This window comes from Rhea americana, unplaced genomic scaffold (assembly GCF_003343005.1).
Source record: "Rhea americana isolate MKP2758 unplaced genomic scaffold, rheAme1 scaffold_137, whole genome shotgun sequence".
Taxonomy (NCBI): domain Eukaryota; kingdom Metazoa; phylum Chordata; class Aves; order Rheiformes; family Rheidae; genus Rhea; species Rhea americana.
In genome coordinates this window covers 856,514-878,065 of record NW_028185450.1, presented here as the reverse complement: position 1 = coordinate 878,065, position 21,552 = coordinate 856,514, and the positions used below count along the sequence as shown (strand labels likewise).

At 40.7% G+C, this 21,552-nt stretch overlaps 1 protein-coding gene across 4 annotated transcripts in view; it reads right to left on the bottom strand.

Moving 5' to 3' along the window:
• Positions 1–972: 972 nt before the first annotated feature.
• Positions 973–21,552, bottom strand: part of GREM2 (gremlin 2, DAN family BMP antagonist) — a 40,220-nt gene continuing 19,640 nt past the window's right edge. For 3 of the 4 annotated variants that reach the window (XM_085298271.1, XM_085298269.1, XM_085298268.1), the window contains exon 4: positions 974–6,113. In XM_085298271.1, coding sequence (XP_085154397.1) covers positions 5,606–6,112 — 507 coding nt within the window. In that variant the 5' untranslated portion in view covers position 6,113 and the 3' untranslated portion in view covers positions 974–5,605. Of the gene's footprint in view, positions 6,135–21,552 lie in introns of all 4 variants that reach the window. The other variant, XM_085298272.1, reaches the window with a different exon arrangement.

The following is a 21,552-nucleotide window of genomic DNA, read 5'->3' as shown; positions in this document are numbered from 1 at the left end:
CTTTCATTCTTCACTGCCAGGCTATGCTATAGTTTGCTAGCGTCCACTTCCTGCCTAAACACTACATCCTTTTCAGCCTCCAGTACTCAATGTAATCCTGTTGTGAAGGGATTTGTGGAAATGGGGCTTCTCTCACCTTGCCTTTGAGAAGTATGGTGACAGAATCTAGTTGTGTGGATATATATTACCTCTTCCTCGAGTGGTGATAGTGAGGAATTTCAGAGTCCTCCTCTACCCTAATCAGACTTCTTATCACTCATTTCTCTGGCTTGTACAAACCTTCCAGTAGTGCAGTAGGCTTAGATTGTTTGAACTGGACTCTTCCTTTGCAGATGTGGAGCTGATTTGATACACACTGGGAGTTTTACTGCATTCTTACTACAAAGACCTGCAATCTGTTCCTGCTTTAACACTATCTACATAGTAGTCTGATGAATTGCTACTAGGACAAAAACATGCATAAAAAGTATAATCTGCATATAATAATAATTATAGATATTCTTTTATATCATTAATGTGTTGTCAAGCAATTTGGTAGTACTGTCACATACATACTACCCTTTCCATTGAATCCAAGTAGTATCCATGGATACTACTACTTATTTGCAGATCTGTCTCTCTTTGAACAGCGTCAAAGGTTGGCTGCAGCTGGTGGTACTGTTATGATCTTAAGATACAAGCTGCCTCATGGGTTTTCCAGTTGCATTTTCCTCAGACCCAACCCATTTGAAATGTCTCTCTTACATAGCTGTTCTACAGCCTGTTTTCTAAGTTCTGCACGAAGCAAAGCAGCCCATTATTTGCAGCACAGAAGCTAACCAGTGGGGTCCACTCCCAGAGTGGAATCCCAGTGCAAGTTCCAAGACTGCTCCTTTTTTTTTTTTTTTTTTTTTTTTTTAACACTCTGCTTTTTATAGAAATCTGGATTAATGTGGTAAGGGGGGGGGAAGAGAAAGGGGTTTGTTTGTTTTTGTTTTAAGGGTAGAACACCCATTGAGGTCCCCTCTCCATCCAGTTTACTGAAACATCAAGCATACTATGCTTTTAGTTAGGCTATAGTCCTACAAGAGCTATAGTGAACAAAATTTTGAGCCTTTGTTGACCATCAACATCACACAWTGCTCACTATTACTTAAAACAGATTGTAGCAGCTACATGAGGACTTTCATATGTGACAGGTAGGTGTGACTTGCTGAGAATGAGAGTTCTAGGAAGTCTGGCTTTTATGAAGAGCTATAGATCTGTGTTGTTTGGCTTTGCAAATTAAAACCTTTGGGAAGTGGTACTTTAATTGTCACATGTCATATGCTACAGTAGTGTTGGCTCTTTTGTAGCACTTACCACCATCCCAAGGAACTTCCAAAAATCAGTTTAGTATTAACCAACAGTGGCAATGCAATTAGTAACATCATCGTCCCATATGATGTCATTCTTTCTTCTCTTTTTCAGTCATCAGCTTAAAGTTGGAAGCAGTTATTAACTTCACTGAGAGAAAACATTAGTTTTAGGATTATAATTATTTTGTTGCATATTCTAAATAAAGAAGCAGAGCTGCATTTATGCCAAGTCCAATATATCAGTTACTTAAGCTGCACCAATTTTAAGCTGCCACAGATGGAACAGGCAAAACCTGACAGAAGTGAATTTTTCTGAAGATGGTATGAACTGATCAATAAAGGGAGAAGACAAAAAAGCAATGCCTGATACTGTTCATCGCCACTACCCATCAATGATACAAGACTTAAGCTACAGAACAGGTTCTCCAAGCCATTCTCTTGTTTATTATAGACTCATCTGCACCTGTGCTGTACATTCATTCAACCTAGTTGTAAAGGCATCCAAAGGTAAGTAAGTCCATTGTCTCAAAAGCATGGTGTTTTTCTGAAAACTGTGTGCATGTTAGGTCAGTCAGCACTGTTCTCTCCTGTATTCCCAGAGGCAGTTCAAATTTATTCTCTTAAAAATTGGCGGGGGGGAGGTTGTCTTCATCTGCCACCCTTCACAAAGTGGGGTCCTGGCAATGCTGGCATGGTAGAACTTAATACTTATTGTGCTCCCTCCCTTTCCCTGTCCTGCAACATCAGGGAGTGTGCTGCAGGCTAGTTTAATAAACACTGGATCTATCTGAGTAAAACCTATTTTATCTCCCTAGAGACTTGCCTTGCTCTTGGATTGCTTCCACAAAAGGGGATTTTATTGAACTACATCACATGTTTTTGGTACGGATGGTGGTCAGGCAGCAAGAAGCTGAGCAAGCCAAAGCTGCAGTCTTGGTTGCAACACTAATAGCTAAATGTCCGAGGCAGCGCTGGATGATAAAGCTACCTGCAAAGCAGGGGAGGGGCTAATAGAGAGGGGAAATGAGAGAGGTGTTGGAGATGGCTACTGGGTCTCTTTGGGGGCCAACTGACAAAGGTATTCACAAGCTCCRAGTAGAGGCCCCTGACAACACTTCTAGCTAATGCACAGCAGAACATTAATTTTTCAAAACCAACAGCTACTGGAAGGGCTTCCTGCATAGGTCTTTTATAGTGTCATTAAGGACACAGCCCTCCATTGGTAGTTGTGGGCTAGAYGCTCCTGCCACTTTTAAGACTCATAAAAAGCATCTGTTCTGGTCGCATGAGGTGTCATACCTCAGTGAGGGAACTCACTTTCCTGACTGAAGTTTACCTTCAAAATTACTTTTTAACTATCTTTACTCAGGGTTGAAAACAAACATACAAAAAAAAATCAACAACAAACGCTACAGTTTGAGAGACATATAGTGAATTCAAGAGGTGATAGTAAGTGTTTGAATTCAACTACATCTTCTAAAGATTTGTTCCATGAGGAGGCCAAYGCCTATTACATAATGATCTAACTATATTTTAAGGAAAACCACTTAGGTCAGGATAATAGCTACTTCTCTTACCGCAAGTGATGCCAGCAGTTTAGCTGGTGGTGGAGCTTTGACTGTCATCTTGTCAGTTAACCAAAAAAGCCAAGATTTGTATGTGGAGAGTCAACTCCAAATTCTATGGCTAGCTCAGTTTCCTTTCTTCTTTTCCCTTATAGATGCCCTGGGGTTTGAGGGAGGAGGGTAGCTAGGCTTTTCTAAGCAGTTAGGGTGAGCAATCCTTTACCCAGGTCTGGTAGGGCCAGAAGAAAGCTGAAGAGTAAGATTGATTTGAGACTGGTTGGATACTGGGTATCGAAGCAAAGCCCATACACCTGGATACCATATAACCCTAGAGTAGCTTTATTCTTTATTCTATAATTTAATAGTAGACCTATAAAATAATTACATTATACTTAGAGCATTTCTTCATTTTTGTTTTCATTTATAAAACAAGAATTAAATACAGTTTTAACCATTACAAGCTCAACTCAGTTTTTACATAAACACAGCTCCTAGAAGGAGCTTTAAGCTGCAGCATATTCATATTGCAAACTGATGAGAAACCCAGGCAGGTCATAGCTTAAAGATAAAGATTCTTGCACATTTTTCCTAACTGAAGTTACTAAGGTGTTTCTCCCTCTCTAGTCCAAAATGCTAGTAGGGCCTGGCTTTCAGTTCTTTTCTTGCAAAGGGAGACCACGATCCCTGGCGTCATACTAGATTATAACTATTGCTGCCTTCTTTACCCTCCCTCCCCCCAGCAGTCTCAAGCCTAGACTGAATATTGCCCATTCAGTGGCTGGCATGATGCTGACAGCCTCGCAGTGGTGGCTTCGAAAGCGCAAGGAGTCTCCCTCTGCGTTTTTGACTGTGAAAGACCACAACAGAAAGTACATTGCATAGCGGTTCATGCAGAGGGCTAACATACCTCACCAACCTCATCCTGCCCGTGCCAATCCCCGTAAACCGCTTGGTGAGCTCCACTGGAGCTCAGTCTGGAAAGCCTCTTAGAGCAGCCTGTCTCACATAACAGAGACCTGTGGCACTGCACTCCTGGCTGGCGAGAGCACTAAACGCATTAACCCCTTGGAGTGACGGTRCCTAAGGAGGCTGGCAGGGAAGGGCTCCTACAGCAAGCTGGTTTCACTAAATGCAGAACTGTATGCCATGCGTCAGGGAGTCAGCTTGCCATTTTTAATAACTGGTGTGTTTCAGACAACTTACCATGCATGGGCTTCGGTCTGGGAGAAGGAGCTGGTTTGTTTTTAGATGTAGGCCTTTAATGCAGCTGGTATTAATACAGATCAGAACTGGAACAAATGAGATATACAGACAAGCTAAACTCTGCTAAGAAAGTAACAACACGGTATAATTTTAAATGAACTTTAACAACACCGATAAGTCAGAACTCAAAATTTCAGCAGACCACCAGTACTGCGTAATTACAGCTTAGTTTCTCCCTGCTCCTATAGCTGTGACCCATTCCAAGAGCACTTACTGGTGGTTTTGCCCTTTAATACTAACAAGTTACCTGGTTTCCAACCACTGCATGGGAGAGCCGCCGCTCCCAACACCTGACACACTGGTGCATAAGGCAGCTTTTGTATTCAGTCCAACAAAGACCAAATTTTGTTTTTTGTGCTACAGTGCTTTAATACCTTAAGTGAAACATTGTTTCCTTAAGTGTTTTCAGCTCCTCTCCTACTACCATCCCACTTCCACCAATCCGAGCAGGTATAAATACAAGGTAATAAATGGATGCCATCCTTTTTTGGAGTAAGAAACACACACATACCTAACACAAAAAAACCTACTGGAAAGCCTAGTTAAAAACATGTCCATTTTAAGCCAGGCTACTGATCTAGCAACCATGTCTCTTACTCAACACATTTTAATCTCTGGCATATTCTGCCACAAGGAAAATATACATGGCTAGGTCTATAATACTTTAAACAGCTGTTTACTATAGCTAGGTTACAAAATAAACACTACTGCAGAGACCATGTGTTTGATATATTCTAACCACAACAGTGTTAGAATCCATCTTCAGTCTGCGGATGTGATCCTGGTGGCTGACCTAACACTTCCCGCCCTCCCCTTCGGTTCTTATCTGTGGTTCAGACAACCAGCCCAGAAGAGTTTGTCATTGCACAATCAATCATCAAAGCTGTCTATGCAAGAAGAGCCTCATCAAGAGAGTCTCACTTTCTTTCGGTGTAATACTCTGTCTCTTCTGTGTCTGCGTCGCCCAGCTCCGGGCAGCACATCCAGCGCTTGGTCGTGAGAACAGCAAGCCTGGACTGAAACACTAGCAAGGCCTTCTCTTCTTGTGGAGGGGACTGGAGTGTAGGGCAGAGGGCTTTACTCCACACAGTGGAAACATTTAATACTGGATTCAGCCAACTGGTCACTTAGATGATCAATCCCAACTTCTGGGAACGTGCTGCACTCTGGAAGATTCAACCRTCAGCTGACACTGGAAATGCAATGAAACTTTATGGCAAAGTGCCTAACACAGCCCATTAAAAAGCTTTATTCCAGTAGGCAAGTGACAAGGAGCCTTTCCTTGCTGGAGAGATGCCTCCTGAAAGAAGGAAAAAAAGAACACAGAAAAAAAAAGAAGCAACAAACCAACACAATAGACAGTGAGTCTGCTCGGTGGGAGAAGAGAGGCAGCAGTAAATCTGAGGGGGGCAACGCCATGCAGTAGGTACCCGCCTGCTCTCACAGTTTGCCTGAGTTGTTGAGATTCACAGACATGCAGCGGCACTGCTTCACCTTCTGGATTTTCTTGAGTCGGAAAGGGGGGTCCAGCTCAGGGCACTCCAGCTGCACAGTCGACGAGGTGACCTTATGCGGCTTGCAAAAGGCACAGGACTGGAAGGATTCCTCCTCCTTCTTCACGTGCCGCGGTATGTAGAAGGAGTTGCACTGCCCATAGCAAAAGCGGTTGATGATAGTGCGGCTTACGCAGCCCTCCTCACTAACAGTCTGCCGCAGGGGCTGCGTTTTGCACCAGTCACTCTTAAGGTACTTCCTTTCCGTGACCACAAGGGCCTCCTGGCTAGAGGCCAGCACCTCCTTGTTGAGGTGCTGCCTCCTCTCCGAGTTGTTGCTGCTGCTGTCTTTGTAAGGGGATGGAATTGCTCCCGCGGGACGGTTCTTCCTGGTGTCTGTTACTCTAGCCAGCGCTGCCATCAGAAAAACGGACAAGGCGAATTTCCAAATCATCCTGCAACGGCAAAACAAGTAGCTGTAAGAAGAAGAAACACACGTTCAAACCACAAAATTGCACTGGAGTTTAGTTTTACAGATTCTTTTAGAACAACGGACATCTTGCTGCCTGTGTAATCCCACTACTTTTCCTGGGAGAATAACTATTTTCTAGGGTGAGTATTTATCAGAAAGAGACCAGGCCCCATCGAAAGTCACCTCACCTCACCCCCTCCCCAAACTTTCCAACTACTCTCTCTTCCCCCCCCCCCCCCCCCCCCCCCCCCCCCCCCACCCTTCCCCCCCCCCCTCCCCCCCCCCCCCCCCCCCCGATAGGGAAGCTGCTGCTTTGATCTCTGCACCAGTTATTTTACAGAAGCTTCAGCCAGAAAGATTTCCTCCTTTTTTGTGAAATCCTGGGCCAAACAGCTGGGCAAACTCCTGGCTAACTAAGGCTCAGAAGACTCCTGCCAACACCGTGACAACTGATTTGTGGAACGCTAGAGAGAAGGGAAGAGAATAGCAGGTTACATAAGGTGAATTCTCATTTCCCTGCTCGGCCTTGGAATTCGTATCTAGTCTAGTTCCACACGTAAGTAGCAAGAGGTGTCCAAAAGTGTATTTTTATTACTTTAAACTGCTTCTGAAGTTTCTTGGGGTTTATGACACTTACAGCTTTGCATTCGTTGTCTTTGTGGGAGGCTGAAAGTCTGACAGATTTATTCTTGCAGTAAGAAGAAATGCTTAAACACAACTTCGAGGACTTCATTACTACACGGCCTCTTAGGCAAACAGTTTAAGAGTGYTTTTAAACAGGAGAGAATTCAATATTTATTTTAGATGTGGATTTCTTGTTTAGGAATAGGTTAGAACATGCTTCAATTGCTAAGATGAAACAGTCGGCCAGTTAGCAAAAATATTTTTTCCTAYGGTTGTCTATTAGAATTTCTTTTTCTGTGGAGCATCTCTTACCACCTGCTGGATTTTCATCAACACTTGCCCAATTCAGTTTAGTAATGCGTGAGAATGGACTGCCAGGAGATTAGAGTAGAAGTTCTAAATTTCTCTTACAATGGTCACCACTGAACCATCACAGCTCATCTGWCAGTTTATTTTGTTCTTCCTGGGAAGGGAGAGAGCAGTACTTCAACAACATTGGAAGAAAATGCACCCAAAAGCTTCCAGGCCAGAGCTAAGGACATTCAAGTCTTTGTAAATGTGCTCTGCTCACTTGGTGGACTGTGCTTTAGTAACAYCACAAAGGAACCATCCCTCTCTCCACAGGAAAGCTTCAAATGTTCCCTTCAAGTACTGGCTTTTTTAGAGTGATGCCAAGATAAAAAAACACCATCAGACTTATGAGTATAGATACCCTAACGCTATAGACACTTGAAATGTTGCATAGGTACTCCTAACAAGGCAAAATAATGAACACATGCCATTGCATATTTGGCACTGAAAAATGCCAAACATTTTCCAAACAAAGACGTGAACAGATCAAAAATGGAGATGGTGTAAGAGAGGACTGCAATGGCAGTAACAAATACTTCTCACCTAACAAAGCTAACCTATCCTGTATTTAACTCCTGTGGAGCTATAGAGATAGGAGTACTGTAGCACACTAGGTGAGATGATAGATAACAACGCTTTAGGTTAATATCTAAGTCTACAAGATCTGAAGGTCAGGCTTGGGCTAAATTTCTAAGAGGAGAAGTTGCACGTGCTGAAAGAAATGCTAAAGCTGTGAGTAGATCTGATGCAGAGTTAAAATTCATTGAAACAGAATCACCTTTAGATTGAAATAGTGTTTCTAAAACCCATGTAAGTGCAGATAACCCAGGTGCCCACCTACAAGCATTGTAGCCATGAGTACTTTAAATCAGTGGCCTATTTTCACAGTGCTTAACATTCAGTGCTCAAGTCCAGAGGTTTTGTCCAAAGTCTTTAACTGAAGCAAGACTAGACTTGGCTTTGTTCGCAGGTATTATCGCCAAGACCACTGGATGTCAACCCACACAGACTGGCCAAAATCTAATCAGGTAATTAGTTTCAGTTGACTATAGTGTTCCACGCTTCCTCTCAAATTGCTCTCATGTTATTCTGCACTGATGGCTGCATTTCAGTAGTAGATAAAACAATTGATCCCCAGTGCTTGCGTGTTTTATACAGAAAGGGAAGAAAAAAAAAATCAGGAGTTACAAATCTGTATCTTCTAGAAACAGCGAGAGGAGAGCTCCCCCCTGGATGACTGGCACCAGCACTCCTCACGCATACTCTTCTACTTTCCTCTTTAAACCCAAGCATGTAAAGTAACAGTGACAACTCTGGTGTCTTTTGYGGGGGAGTTCAGTTCTTTTCAGCAGAGACATCACCTCTCTGGTTTCATTTCTCTGATAGGAAAGAGAAGCATCCAGGTCCAGAGTCACATCAGAAAGGATATTCTTTCTTCCACCCCTTTCTCTTTTTGGGGGAAGATCCTGTCTTATCACATCCACCCTTTCTCACCACAAAATGCGCAGCTGAAAGCTCAACTTTGCCTTGTTCCATGTCAAAGACGGGGTCAAGCAGAGCTCGTACCCCGGACTTCAATGAAACTGGCAGAGCTAACAACACAAAGTCTGTAACGTAGACAAATACTACAGTAGCTTTATAATTACCGAAATAATTTTACCTAGGCATGGAGAGCCATTTGATAGAATGAATRGGATTTATTCAGTAAGTCTATGCTTATAATTAATAAAGTATTATTAATCAAAACCACTATTGTAATGTCACAAATCAAATACTGCAGTACATGCTCGCAAGTACTTCTAGAATCAGATAGGAATGCACCACCTATTTCTACCATACATCCCTATCAAAGGTGGACCATAAAATGTTTACAGAGAATATACTGTTCTATTTTAAACCAGCAGGTCAAATGTTGTGCATCCTATCAGGAAATTTCTAATTACAGGGTTGCCCCTTACTGGCCTGCAAATCACCCCTTCTAAACCCTGACACACAACCCCCCCTATTCAAGACGTAAGGGTGCAAACAAGGCCACCGGGTGCCAGCAACATGCCGTGGACAACATGTATTTTAGGTAATGACATACAAAGAGAAAAGAAACTTCACTATTCTCGCAGATCATTTGGATAAACTCAGCCTGACTGCAAGGCAACATGGTGAATGCTGTCTGTCTGTAAACAGAGCATGAGAACAAACACAAAATGTATTTGAGAAGAATCTGGCTTCTGGCAAGAACAGGCCAGTTCTGTCCTACTTAGTACAGAATCAGCCAGCATTTGGCTGAGACCAAGCAACTGAGAACTGCCCCAAGAAACAAAAACCTCTCAAACTTGCACAGACGCCAGGGAGCTAGCCTCTGCCCATCATTCCCACTGCATAAGGGGCTCCCTGTGGCAGAGCCAATGAAAGCTCCTGTGCAAGTTTTCAGCTTCTCCAAGAGTTGTTGCCAGCTGCTACGAGTTCCCCTCCACCCCTTCTTTCAGCGYGTGGGCTCGTGCAGGAAATAACTTAACCTTACGCTAGACAACAAATAAGGCTTAGCTGCATTTRTATTTCACATGCTTGGTTTTTATCTCTTTGAGATAAGGAAATCAGCATCAAGTATGAGTTCATAAACTTATCAAACTCGTCATGCTGGAGCTGGGCTATTGGGTACCCAAGGCTGTAAAAAACCTACGGCCAAGGAAGCAGGCAGGCCAAGATCCAGCTCTGTAATCCAGAGAGGGCAGGGTCCTCAGCTAGAGGAGGAAGACCTAGGACTGCTGTATCTGCCCTTAGCTTTATTTYTTGTTTATATCCAATTACTGTGTAACATGAAATATCTACCAAGTCAGGCTCCCTCTTACATACTGACCTTCTGGCCCTATAACTCATGCATTCTTGAAAGCAATCCAGCTCCAGCACAGGACAGGCAGTGTAACCCCAGGAATAGCCTATAGTTTTGTGGTTAGGGCACTCCTCTAGGAATTGGGAGCAATAGATTTGACCTTCAAATTTAAGCCCATCATTTTTGGAGAAATCCTCCAACACAGAACACAGAGGTGTTGTCTGAAAGACAGGAAAGGAGGTAATAGCAGCACCCATCTATGCTGAGTGACTGCTTCACTGTTTTCTCTAGTTTTCAGGAAAAAAAGAAAAGAAAAWAAAAGACTTCAATTTCTAAGCTTAGGATGCAGTTTTTGACTACAAATTCCAGTTTCACAGACCAATCTACTTTAGGATCTCACAGAGAGAGAGAGAGAGAGGGATGAACCAGCGGCGATATGTTAGCTGCTCAGGAAATCAGCAGGTGTGAATCCCATTTGTTTATTTTAGCATATAACACCTAAAAAGCACTCAGCATTAGCTGCATTCCTGGAAACATCTAACTTTCTGCTATGATACATAATCTTACACTTTCACCTCTTACTCATTAGGCCTTTGAACAGTGCTAGGAAAATGCCACGGCCACTGGTTCAGGGAAAAAAAAAATAAAAATAAAACTGTAAAGCCTGCCCTACTATAGAACTCAAGAACTTACTTYTTTAGTTTAATCACAGGGAAATCTGTTCTGCACCAGTCAAAAGCACAGTAAGAGCCATTGGCTGTGAAGAAGAAAAATGYAAATTCAGAGATAATTTATTTTTAGAATTTTTTTAATTCAATTCACCAGTGGAAGAGTTTGCCTTGGAAAATGGTAGTTTCTCTTCAATTTCTCTTGGCTAAAGGCACGGATTATAGGCTGTATTAAAACACATTTAGTTCTGTGGCATGGTATGCAACACCATCACCTTTGACCACCTGGATAACTCTTTTTCAGTTTTCATCTTGCAAACTTCAGACACTGGCACTTTCTGTTGCGATCAGCTATTCAGCTGACCGTGGGCAGCTCTGTTAACCAACAAACTTCCTATTCTCAGCTTCTTTTCATATTACAACCAGTCAAAAAATAAATTTGTATAAAAGATGCATATGTATAGTAAAGTAAGGACATGGTGTACATGGTCAGTTCTCAGTATTTAAGACGGGACACCAGAAGTRTTCCTTGAAGACAGGCCAGGCAGTAACTTTTCAAAGAACTAAAACTTGGCTTGAAGAACATATGTGGGAAGCCAGGAAATATCAGATTCTCTACCAGGAAGCCAAAAATGCTATTTATTTAATTTATTAATGGTTAGGTTTGATTCTAATGGTACAATGTTCAACTAAAGACTACTCAAAACAGGCATCTTTGTGTGAGGAAGACATGCAGTGCTAGCTTCTTGCTATCCTTTGGAAAGTCTTGCTCCTGTGTCTCAACAACTTTAGCAATAACTGAACACTGCACTATATCTTTCTTTTTACAGAGGCATGGACCTCTTTGTAAATTATTCCACCATTAACAGATTTTCATGATTAAATTGCCAAGACTGAGGCCAACCACAACAACAGAATATGCAGGAGGCAGGAGAAAAAAAAAAATCTAAAAAGCCAGAAAAATTCAGTACTGCAACTACAATGTCTTACTTAGATKCAAAATTGCTCCCTTTTAGCAATAAAAAGGGCGTATCAGCACACAACCAGCACCAAAAGGACTGTTGCTAAAAAAGCAATAATTAATGCCATTATAAGCAAAATTTTTTCCACTCTTGTCTTCTAAGAACCTTCTGTAGTGACTTGTGAGAAAGCTGTTTTATTGCCTCACAGCTTTAGTGGCAAGTTGTATGAGGAGAAAACATTTATTTCATACTTAATAAAACTCCTGGCATCCTGGCCTGTATGGAGATGAGTAGGAAAGTGGGCAACTTCTCCATCCTTCTCTCTTCCTCAGGTCATAGTGACACCTCAACCCCAGAGAGGCCCAAGCAAGCCTACAAGGTCAGCCAACAAGTTGSTGGTGAACAAAACACAAAAAGTCTGCCTGTAAGTTGGATACTTCAGGAACTCCACTACTCTGTCCTTGCTCTTATTCTCTTTTAGACAGGGGAAGATGGAGAAGGGATTTCAGCTATGCAAGCCTGTATTCCTCAGAAGGGAGAATCATTTCATCATAACGCCACAACTTAGAAGTTCTCCTTGACAAGACAACGCTTGAAGCTGGACATACTGAATTTAAGATTACGAAAAACGCAGTAAGTAGACCCTGATATGGCCAGTCTATGCTAGCATAAAAACAACTCAGAGGATGTTACTTCATACTGATTTCAGCCCTCACTGTAAATTTTCTACAACCAAGAGCTRTATTGTGATTTAGATAGAGCCTCTTAGCTAAAGTGGCTGGCAGTTTAGAAGAACCAGTGGTACACATGCACAAATGTAAGAATCAAGGAAYCAACCAATTGCTCCCACGATATTCAGCAATGTATAAGACTTTTTAAGACTGGAGTAAATATGAAGACAACTTCAGGATAAACTCTTCACTGGCACCAAACCCAACTAGCTAGACTGTTAGGTTTTTCTTCCCAGTTTGCCTGCARTCTTTCTTATCTTCCTCTATTGCCACTAGAAATTAATGTTTATAACCATGTTTTCCTTCTTTAAGGAACTCAGACAAGCTCATTTGAAACAGGTTTGAACGCAGCTGCTCATTTCATCAGAGTTAAGAGATCACATTACTCCTATGCTCCTCTTTGCATTGGCATCCTGCCAAAAAGCATATTGATTTAAATATTGTATTACTGATCTACGGTATTAGGCTTCCACGGGCTGAATCCTTCTCATCTTGTATAACTTTTAAACCTGGGATTCACTTTATTTTTTAAAGTAGTATTGGAGGAATTTGGAGAAGTTTCTTGTTTTTCAAAGCTAGGACAAGGAACTTGTAAGGAGAATAGTTGAAAAYTGTTAGCTGAGATTTCAGGTTCTGCCCAATATATCCACAATCTGACCCAGAGTTTCAGGACAGTGGAGAGAGGGAGGGAAAAAAAAAGTAGTGAAGAAGCCATCTCTGGTATTCTTGGAGATGCATAAACAAACATTATGAATACCAATGYTTCATAAAGAACACATACACAGCTATTAAATGCAATTACTAAAGCAACCTCACTCACTAGAAGAAAACAGTGAAGGAAACTACTCTTCTAGGGTTTTTTTCAAGCCTGATATTACAGTCAAGCAAGACTATCAACTTCATACTGCCCTGTATTTAACAGCAGTAAAGATTTACTACTTGATTCTGTAATCGCATTGCCATTTATCAGTTTTACACAGGAAAAAGTAAAATAAAGATGAGGAAGAAAAGTTGCATGAAATGTAACTAATGCTAAGACATCCTAGAGGAGCTCAGGTAATGCAGTCATGTCATTTTGGGGGGAACTGAAACACACAGAGTTCAGATTGAATACTGTCAGGTAACTGAACAAAGGTTTTTTGGAATACTGTTATGATTAAAACTCCTGAATTTTGTTGCAATCTCAGCTTTAGGAACTTGTGGTTTTAGAGTCAACCACAGACAAATGTCTGCCTGGTGAACACATGTGAATTGTCCCAAGCAGAGTGAGATGTCCTACTCAGACGTGTCTGAAGAGTCATCAGTACTGGCAGCAGTGGTAGGGAAGAAAGGGGGAGTAAGAGGAGGAAAAAAACACACAAAATAAAACCAGATTTCTGCTTGCTGTCCATGAGAGTTGATTTGCTTTCTCCCAACCTGGTTTTGGAGAATGCCACAATCAGGGAGCAGGAGGAATAAATAAAGGACGACTCCTTGGATACACAGAGGATAGTTTTGGAAAGGGCTGGAACCTGGTTTTCCTATGAATCTAAAAAACGTTTCTTCGCAAGAGTGAACCAAAGTTGTTCTCTTTCTTCATGTTCTTCAGCTTTCCAGCATGAGGTRAAGAGCCCCAAGTAGGCAAGTCATTTCTATGTTTGCAAACGAACATTTTGTTCAGCAAGCAATAACAGACTACATTTAACTGTTCTTCTGCACAGAAGGCAGCTAGTACACTCCCATTTTGCAGTTTTTCATTTAGAGGAAAACAAACTTCTTGCCTTGGGAAACTAAATCAGAAGAGAAGCAATTGCTTGAGCAAATGTTTTCATTTGTGATCATCCCTCAGCGTGTTGGAAAGGAGCACACTCAACAAAAGAATGGGGAAAGTACAGCATTGAAATACAATAGCTCACTTTGCTTCCTTGCTGGAGAATCAATACTCCTAAAGACTATTTTGCAATGAGTGGTCTCCACTACATTTTTGTTGTTTGCATTACAACAGAACATACAAATCTCATCCAAGACCACAGCCTGACCAAGTGACACAATCTCGAAAAGTCTGTAGACTTTTTTTGTGAGCAACATATGGTGGGACCAGAACAGAGTACAGAAGGGAAGTGAGTTACTAGAGGTCAGAAACCCACTGGGAATGGAAGGATTCCAACATCTTTCAATCCCACCACATATTGCACCAATACCATTTTTTTTGCTGATCAATCCAGATTCATGATCCTCAGGCAAGCTTTCCTTTAAAAACATTACACCTTTCTATATTGAAATGGTTTTATATGAAAATGCCCAGTACAATTTCCCTGAATTTTCCCAGAACAGAGATGGAGTAAGGAGTTTTCTTCTTTTTAGCTTCAAAGAATGCCCTCCATCCAGAGCAYGCAGCTCATTTTCTAGTTCAGAATAAGGAAGAAAACTATTAGTCTTCAGTATACACGCATTATTGTACTTGTACCATTCGCAGAAGAGAGCATTTGGATATGGTCTGTTTTAGAAAGAAATCAAGTGCTGCATATTAAACAATCATAAAAGTGCTTTAAAAAAAACAAAAAACAAAAAAGTTTTCCCTGCTTCTCTTAATGGACAGAAAATGCAATTCCTTCTGAAAAATCAATAGATGGCATGTACTCTTGTATGTGAGAAATTCTAGATTAATCAGAGAAGTAAATTCTAATTTTACCAGATTTTCYGTTAGTTTCTGATATTTGCATTCTTTCAGGCTCTCCATTCAAGACACTATGCTCAGCTGCCACTATATGACAATTAARTAGGCATGTTTAGCATAATGAATTTTGAAAAATCCAAAATGTTTTTTATGGTCCAGTATTTATATTACCAATTTTAGTGAGCCAACATACTATATATAGAGCTGAAATACAGATGGTTCAAATAAGACTTGCTCTTATTTAAATATCCTACATGCTAGCCTTCTATTAGGAAGCATGCATGTTCCCATACACAAAAAATTTCACCTATATACTCTACTGTTTTCCATTATGCCACTTGCAAGAACTACTATAGCTGCATGTTCATCAAGTTCTCCCCAAAATGGCATAGATTCATAGCTTAAAGCCAAAGGGTGTAAAGTTTTTCATTATCTCTACTTAAAGGTGCCCAGCAAAGCATCAGTCCTGCAAACTAAAACTTACAGCAGTTCTGCGGACGAATTTCAGATCTACACTAATGAACAAATAAAACAAACTAATAAGCTAATTCAKCTTGTCAGCAGTAACGAGGTCTGTGCCAGGCAAACATGCAACTAAGCGCCTTACCAGAATGACCGGTAYTGCATGACAACATTTTTCTCTTCAGTAGTGCTAAGTCTGGAGAACCCTCTCATCCTACTTTTGTCTTGTTTTTCTTTGGTTAATGAGGAACATGTAGTTACGTATCTGACTATTCCTCACAATTACATTTTTAATCCACTAACCAAATTTCAACCAATTTTGACAGCAAGGCAGTTATTAAGCTCCTATTACATTATACTAATGTAATGTGTTTTCTACATTACCCAACCAATAAACTTTGGTTGCCTCATGCTGTGCTGCTGGAGAATACAGAAAGGAGTGTAAAGTATATTAGGGAAGGGAGGAACAGCAAGTCAAGGATATCACGGTCTGGCACCCTAGTAGGCATAAGCGGTAAACAGAATGCTTAGAATTACTAGCACACTAAATACATCCACAGAAAAATCAGAATTCATGATCTCTAGTCTTCATGTGTAATACTAGACACCAAGAGAAAACAAGGGGTCACCTCAAAGCTTTTAACATGTTCTGCTGCAGAGCGCAAGCTGGCCCAATAGTTACGAAAACCTTATSTGCACTATGCATAGACAGAAGCCCAGCAGTAACGAGACGACACTGCCGTCCGCTGTGCACGGTATTACACTTGGGCAGATCCACTGCTGTTTTGCATCCTCTTTTGTTCACTAACCTACTTGGAGAGTTACAAGATTTTTTGTTTGTTTGTTTCCCTAAGAACAGCAGACCTCTGCTTGGCTTGCTTCTGCAGTTGCTTTTCATGGATTTAACTAACGGTCTGTCAGAATCCTTATTAAACAACTTTCACTGCAAATGTTTAACTGAGCTGCAGGTGTTTGTTCCAGGAAGAAGTCTGTTCACTCGGAGTCCCATATGAGAAAATTCAGGTATAAGACTGAAATGCAATTTAAATTTATGAGTGCTGGGAAGCAACAGCAACAGCATGCTCTGATGATCGTTTGCATATGCCCTTTTGCAAGCCTATAAATAAAGATTAAATTTGGAGTTAGAAAACTTCAGACTTATATAGCCGCTTGGCTATCCTAGTACATGTTTCAGTCAATACCCTGATCCAAGTTCTTCAGTTTGGAACCATTCTGACCCTTATTTTCAATTTATTTTGTAAGATAACTAGAGGAACATTCATTTATTTTGCTGCATGTCTGTTGATATTTCTAAATTGACAGTAACGTTTATTACTGTCGTAGCTGTCAGCTGGACCAAAATAAATCACATAAGCTGATGCTCAACAACTGTCAAGTGTACAGAACTTATGAGGTGCTAYAATTTAAAGTCAGAAATACAAATAAAATTGCAATTAGATATGCAATATTAATATAAACATTTCTAATACCTAAATATTTCAGTATGTCAGATATTTTTAGATATACTGGCAAATGCATACCATACAGAATGAAAGGACAAACTACAGTTTATTCATTGTTATTGGCAGTGTGTGCCACTAAGCAAAAATGAATTTCCAAAAGATGAAGTACTGCAGGATGACCTCTGCTACAGGAAATTTTACATCCCAAATACTGGAAACTTACACTGTCCCTCTCAGTTCACACTGATGGCAGCACTTGGCTGTCCCACATCTACGCTCTCGTGGCTTTGATTCATGCTCTGCTCAGTGATTCTCTCGCCGTCATTTTCCTAAGAATGTAAATATTTGCTCTGTCTGCATTCTGGTTTACAGGCTTGGCCCATTATTGAATATGAAGGCTGTAATTCAATCATAGAAGGATCTGTTGCCACACATAAACTGGGATTTTATATTTTATGACTTAGGCTTTGCAGAGCAGCCATCTTCCTGCTCACCTCCCCCCCTCTTTGCCCATGACTGAATTATAGTTCTGTCTCTAATTGAAGCCTACGATGATTATTTTATTTCTCCTCTTCTGCCGAGAGGAAGACCAGAGCTATCATTCTGAACACATACCAAGCCACAGGAGCCTGGATGAGGTACTCTAATGACAGGTCCTCCTACACAGCACACTTGCAGTCTTTCTGCTAATTAATTTGATTTCCTTCGTCTAGACTAACATAACACAGCAAGTTATGCTCATTTTAAGGAACATCGTTAGCCTTTCAGCTCCTTCCAAGTGAGGAAGAAAGAAGAGTCAGTAGACTGGAATGTGGGGGAGACCGACTTTGTCCTTGACTACACCATTGCTTATGTTTTCACTTGACCAAGATTTTGTCTCGAGGAGAACCTGAGACAGTACTATCAGCACAGAAGAGACCAAAATCAAACCCAGATATCGTCGGTATGTGCACGACGAGGCAGCGACAGTCCCACAGAAGGGTCTGTCTACTACGTACTGCAGTCAGCAGCTTCCTGGCAATCACTTGGCATTTACTGTTCACAGCTCCCAACATCCTCAGAGGGCTGAACAAACAGATCATTAAAACACACACACAGGATGGTTTCTTTAGACTCCCTTCACAGAATGAAAGGGGATTCAGCAGTGTGCCACTGGACTAATAAATATTAGAGGCAAAGCTAGTATTGGGAGTTAGTTAAACAAGCAAATCTTCCATATTTGGAAGGAGAGAATCTGCGAAGCAGAACAGAGTCTAGAAGCTTGAGCTGTTGGTCAAACGCACGACTCGGGAAGTGGGGCAACATGTGAAAAACAAATGAATCCACTCATATTAAAAAGGTCAGTTTTCTCTGTCAGTTGGGCAGATCCAGCAGATCCAGTTTTAATACCCTTAAARAAAAGTGACAGGGAAATCACGTAACATTATACAGGTATTACATGGAGTCGAATGAGTGCACATATGCATAAATTGTTAAAAATGGCAGGGAAGATGTTCCCTAGGATAAGGAGCATGCCTATAGAGGCGATCACTGCTCTGTTCACAATCCCACAGGACAGGACTGAGCTCCACCTCCACACGTAATTCCAGGGTCATTTCTGGCCTTGCAACCCCTAGTTGCATTTACCATTTTGCAGCATCAGAGGAGAAGGATTTCAACCCTAGGACCTACTGGCTCAGGAATTTTTTTTTTTTTTTTTTTTTTTTTTTTGGTTTATAGTCACAGAGGACCTTCTTTACATAGACACAAGTGAAAGATAAACAGCACCTACAGGCTCTTTATTAACTTAATGTGACCTTGTTTTTAACAGTGTTTGGCCATAAGCCATTTATATTGTGACACCACAGTTAAGGTTTGAACATTTTTTCCATTACTCATACTTTCAAGCTCAGTAGAAGCAGACAATAAGCAAAAGAAAATCTAAATATTCTTTTCTTTGGTTCTTTCAGAAAGTTATTCTCAACAAGGTCATGGAGGTATCTCACAAAGAGTTAGYCCACATCTAGTTATAAATTTCAGCATAAGATGGCAAGCTTCATTTATCTTCTCTGTCTATCCAAGGCCTCTACCCTGCTCCTACCTTAGGCMGCACTTCCTCAAATCTAGAAGAGAGAGATGACATCTCTGGTCATTTCTGAYGACCTGATGCTACTGCAATGACTAAGATATCAAGACTCCTTTTCATGTCAATGCTTGATTTGATTGAGTGCAATGAGTTGTCCAAGTGAACTGGACAAGACAGCTTCCCATTTGACATTTKGACAGTGTAAGATACTAGCTAACATTTCCATCTGTGACAAGTAAATGCAAGACTGCGGAGTAAAGAGTGCTCAGAAAGCTTGACCGTTCAGAGTTTTGGGTTTTTTTCTTATTCCAAAGCAGTCAAAGAACACATGGTCCATTACAGTTTACGCCACTTTACTAATCCTGTCACTTAGTGCTGATTCACACATTTATCTGTTTCTTGATGAAGCAGCAAGGGAGAGTTATCAGCTGAAGCATTCAGCAAACTATTTATAAGGGTTCTCCTAGCATCAACACAAAACCATCCCCATTCAGTTAGTGCCATTACTACTGCATAGAGTTTGAGAARTGTTCAGGAACTTGTAAAGAGTTTATTTTTCTATACCAATGAAAGAAACAGGGAATTCAGTCTGCACCACTTAAGTTCATTTGATTTGATTAGACCAAATAAAACCATCTGAAGGAAGGTCCTCCAGATAATAGCCTTGCTTTGGTTTCTACTGAGTGATCACCCACATCATCAAAATTAATGATTTACATCACAGATGTAAGCAACAGTATCAAAATTACTTTCTCACCCTTGAATATATCTCTTTCTAGACTTTCTCCTACATATTGGCAAAACAAATGATTTACTAACCAAGCTACAAGTAATGTAAGATTAAAACGACTGGAACCTCATGTTTTCTAAAACTAAGAGAACTAGATGTGTTGAAAGTCCTTTTTCTCATAGTATCTCCAAACTGGAGAAAAAGTTAAGTCTTGACAATTGATCTATTTTTTCAATTCAGATCAGGCAAGCTGTTAGATTCTGACTTCTTCTTTTTTTTTCTTTTACAGAGAACAAGCGAGTAAGAATTTGGTTATCTTAAAGTACTTTTGATGCAAAACTATTAAAACTTCAAAAATCAAGAAGCTATTTCACAAATTTGAAACACCTTTTGTTTCTGTAATGGCGAAGCCCTAAATATACATACATACTGAAACAGGCCCTTCAAATCAGCTGTTTTCAGTTTTAAGGTATATTTTCTTGCAACAAAGCATCTTTTGAAAAAAGAAAAAAAAAGAATAAATAAAAAGTTTTGACCAAGCTCTGTCCTGAAGCCTTTCATTCCCAAGAGATATAGAGAGAAAAAGTTTAAATTCTGAACCCTTGATGCTAACTAGCACAATTCCTGTAGCATGATTGTCCTCAGTGGGTCAAGGATAACCACAGCCACATTAGATCTCYTACGCCTGTATTTTGAAATGAGGCTCAGTAAAGAATTTTGCTTAGCAAAACAAGATCATTCTTTCTCTCTTCCTGTAGTTTCAGACTAACTGCTTTTGCTTTGGGTGATTACTTCAGCTTCCATAATTTTTCTCCAGCCCAAAATTGCAGAGATGCTCAATACAGACTAGAAAAGTGATTGAGGCAGTAGCAGAACATGGATAATGCCAGAGCATCAAAGAGAAAAGGAGTAACAATAAGGAAAAAGACTACAAAAAKAATGCACTTACCAAAGACATATTATAAAGCTCACCTGTCTGAAGATCTGCTAACTAGGCAGAAAACATTTTTCTTAGAAGACCCTAAGAAGCTCCTAATTGCACAAGAGACTAARGAGTAGTAATTACCACTTGGCAAAGCTCTGCTCACTAAAAACAAAGGGCACATTTACCCCTTTTTTCCCCTCTTCCCACAAATCAAATTCTTGATTTACAATATGAATGATATATATAAAAGRCTACATCAGAGTAAGTATACAATTTCATATYTCTGTATTTGTTAAAATATTGAAGGGCTGGACTTAAAAGTAGTGAGAATTACTTCATTAGACTGTATGGCTTAAGCAGGATATGTAGTGGCAGTGCTGACTACAACAGGAAAAGAAGCAAGACAGTCCATGTTAGTTAACAGAAAAAGATCCAGGAARGCAAACTGCCATGTGAATTAACAGYATAACTACACGGAAGTCATACAGAGTTCTAGATACCACAGTTTTCACAAGGTCCTCTCTATAACTATTCTCTGCTCCCTCAAAACAAATTATTTAAGGCTGGTTGCCAAACCCATGGCAAAGCCACTAACAGAAACCAGAGATGAGATTTGGAGACTCTTTAGAAATAGGTGACAGGGATGTGCATGTCACTTAAATCAACACAAGCAATACAGAAGACTCCTATTCCCACACCTACAAAGCCTCCAGTTTCATTCTGGACCACAACACAGCTTACGTAGCTATAAAKGTCAGTCTCTGCAGGGTGCACAGACATGGACCTGGAGACTGAGCAGGCCATAAAGCTCATTGTGAACTCCACTACAACCCACACAGAAAGCAGACACAACTGAGAAGCCACTCGCAAGCTCCCAGGCCATCCTGCTTTGCCAAGTGTATTTCATGTATGCCCAGTCAACATCACCGAATAGAAGAGGAACAGTGCTAGCCACTAT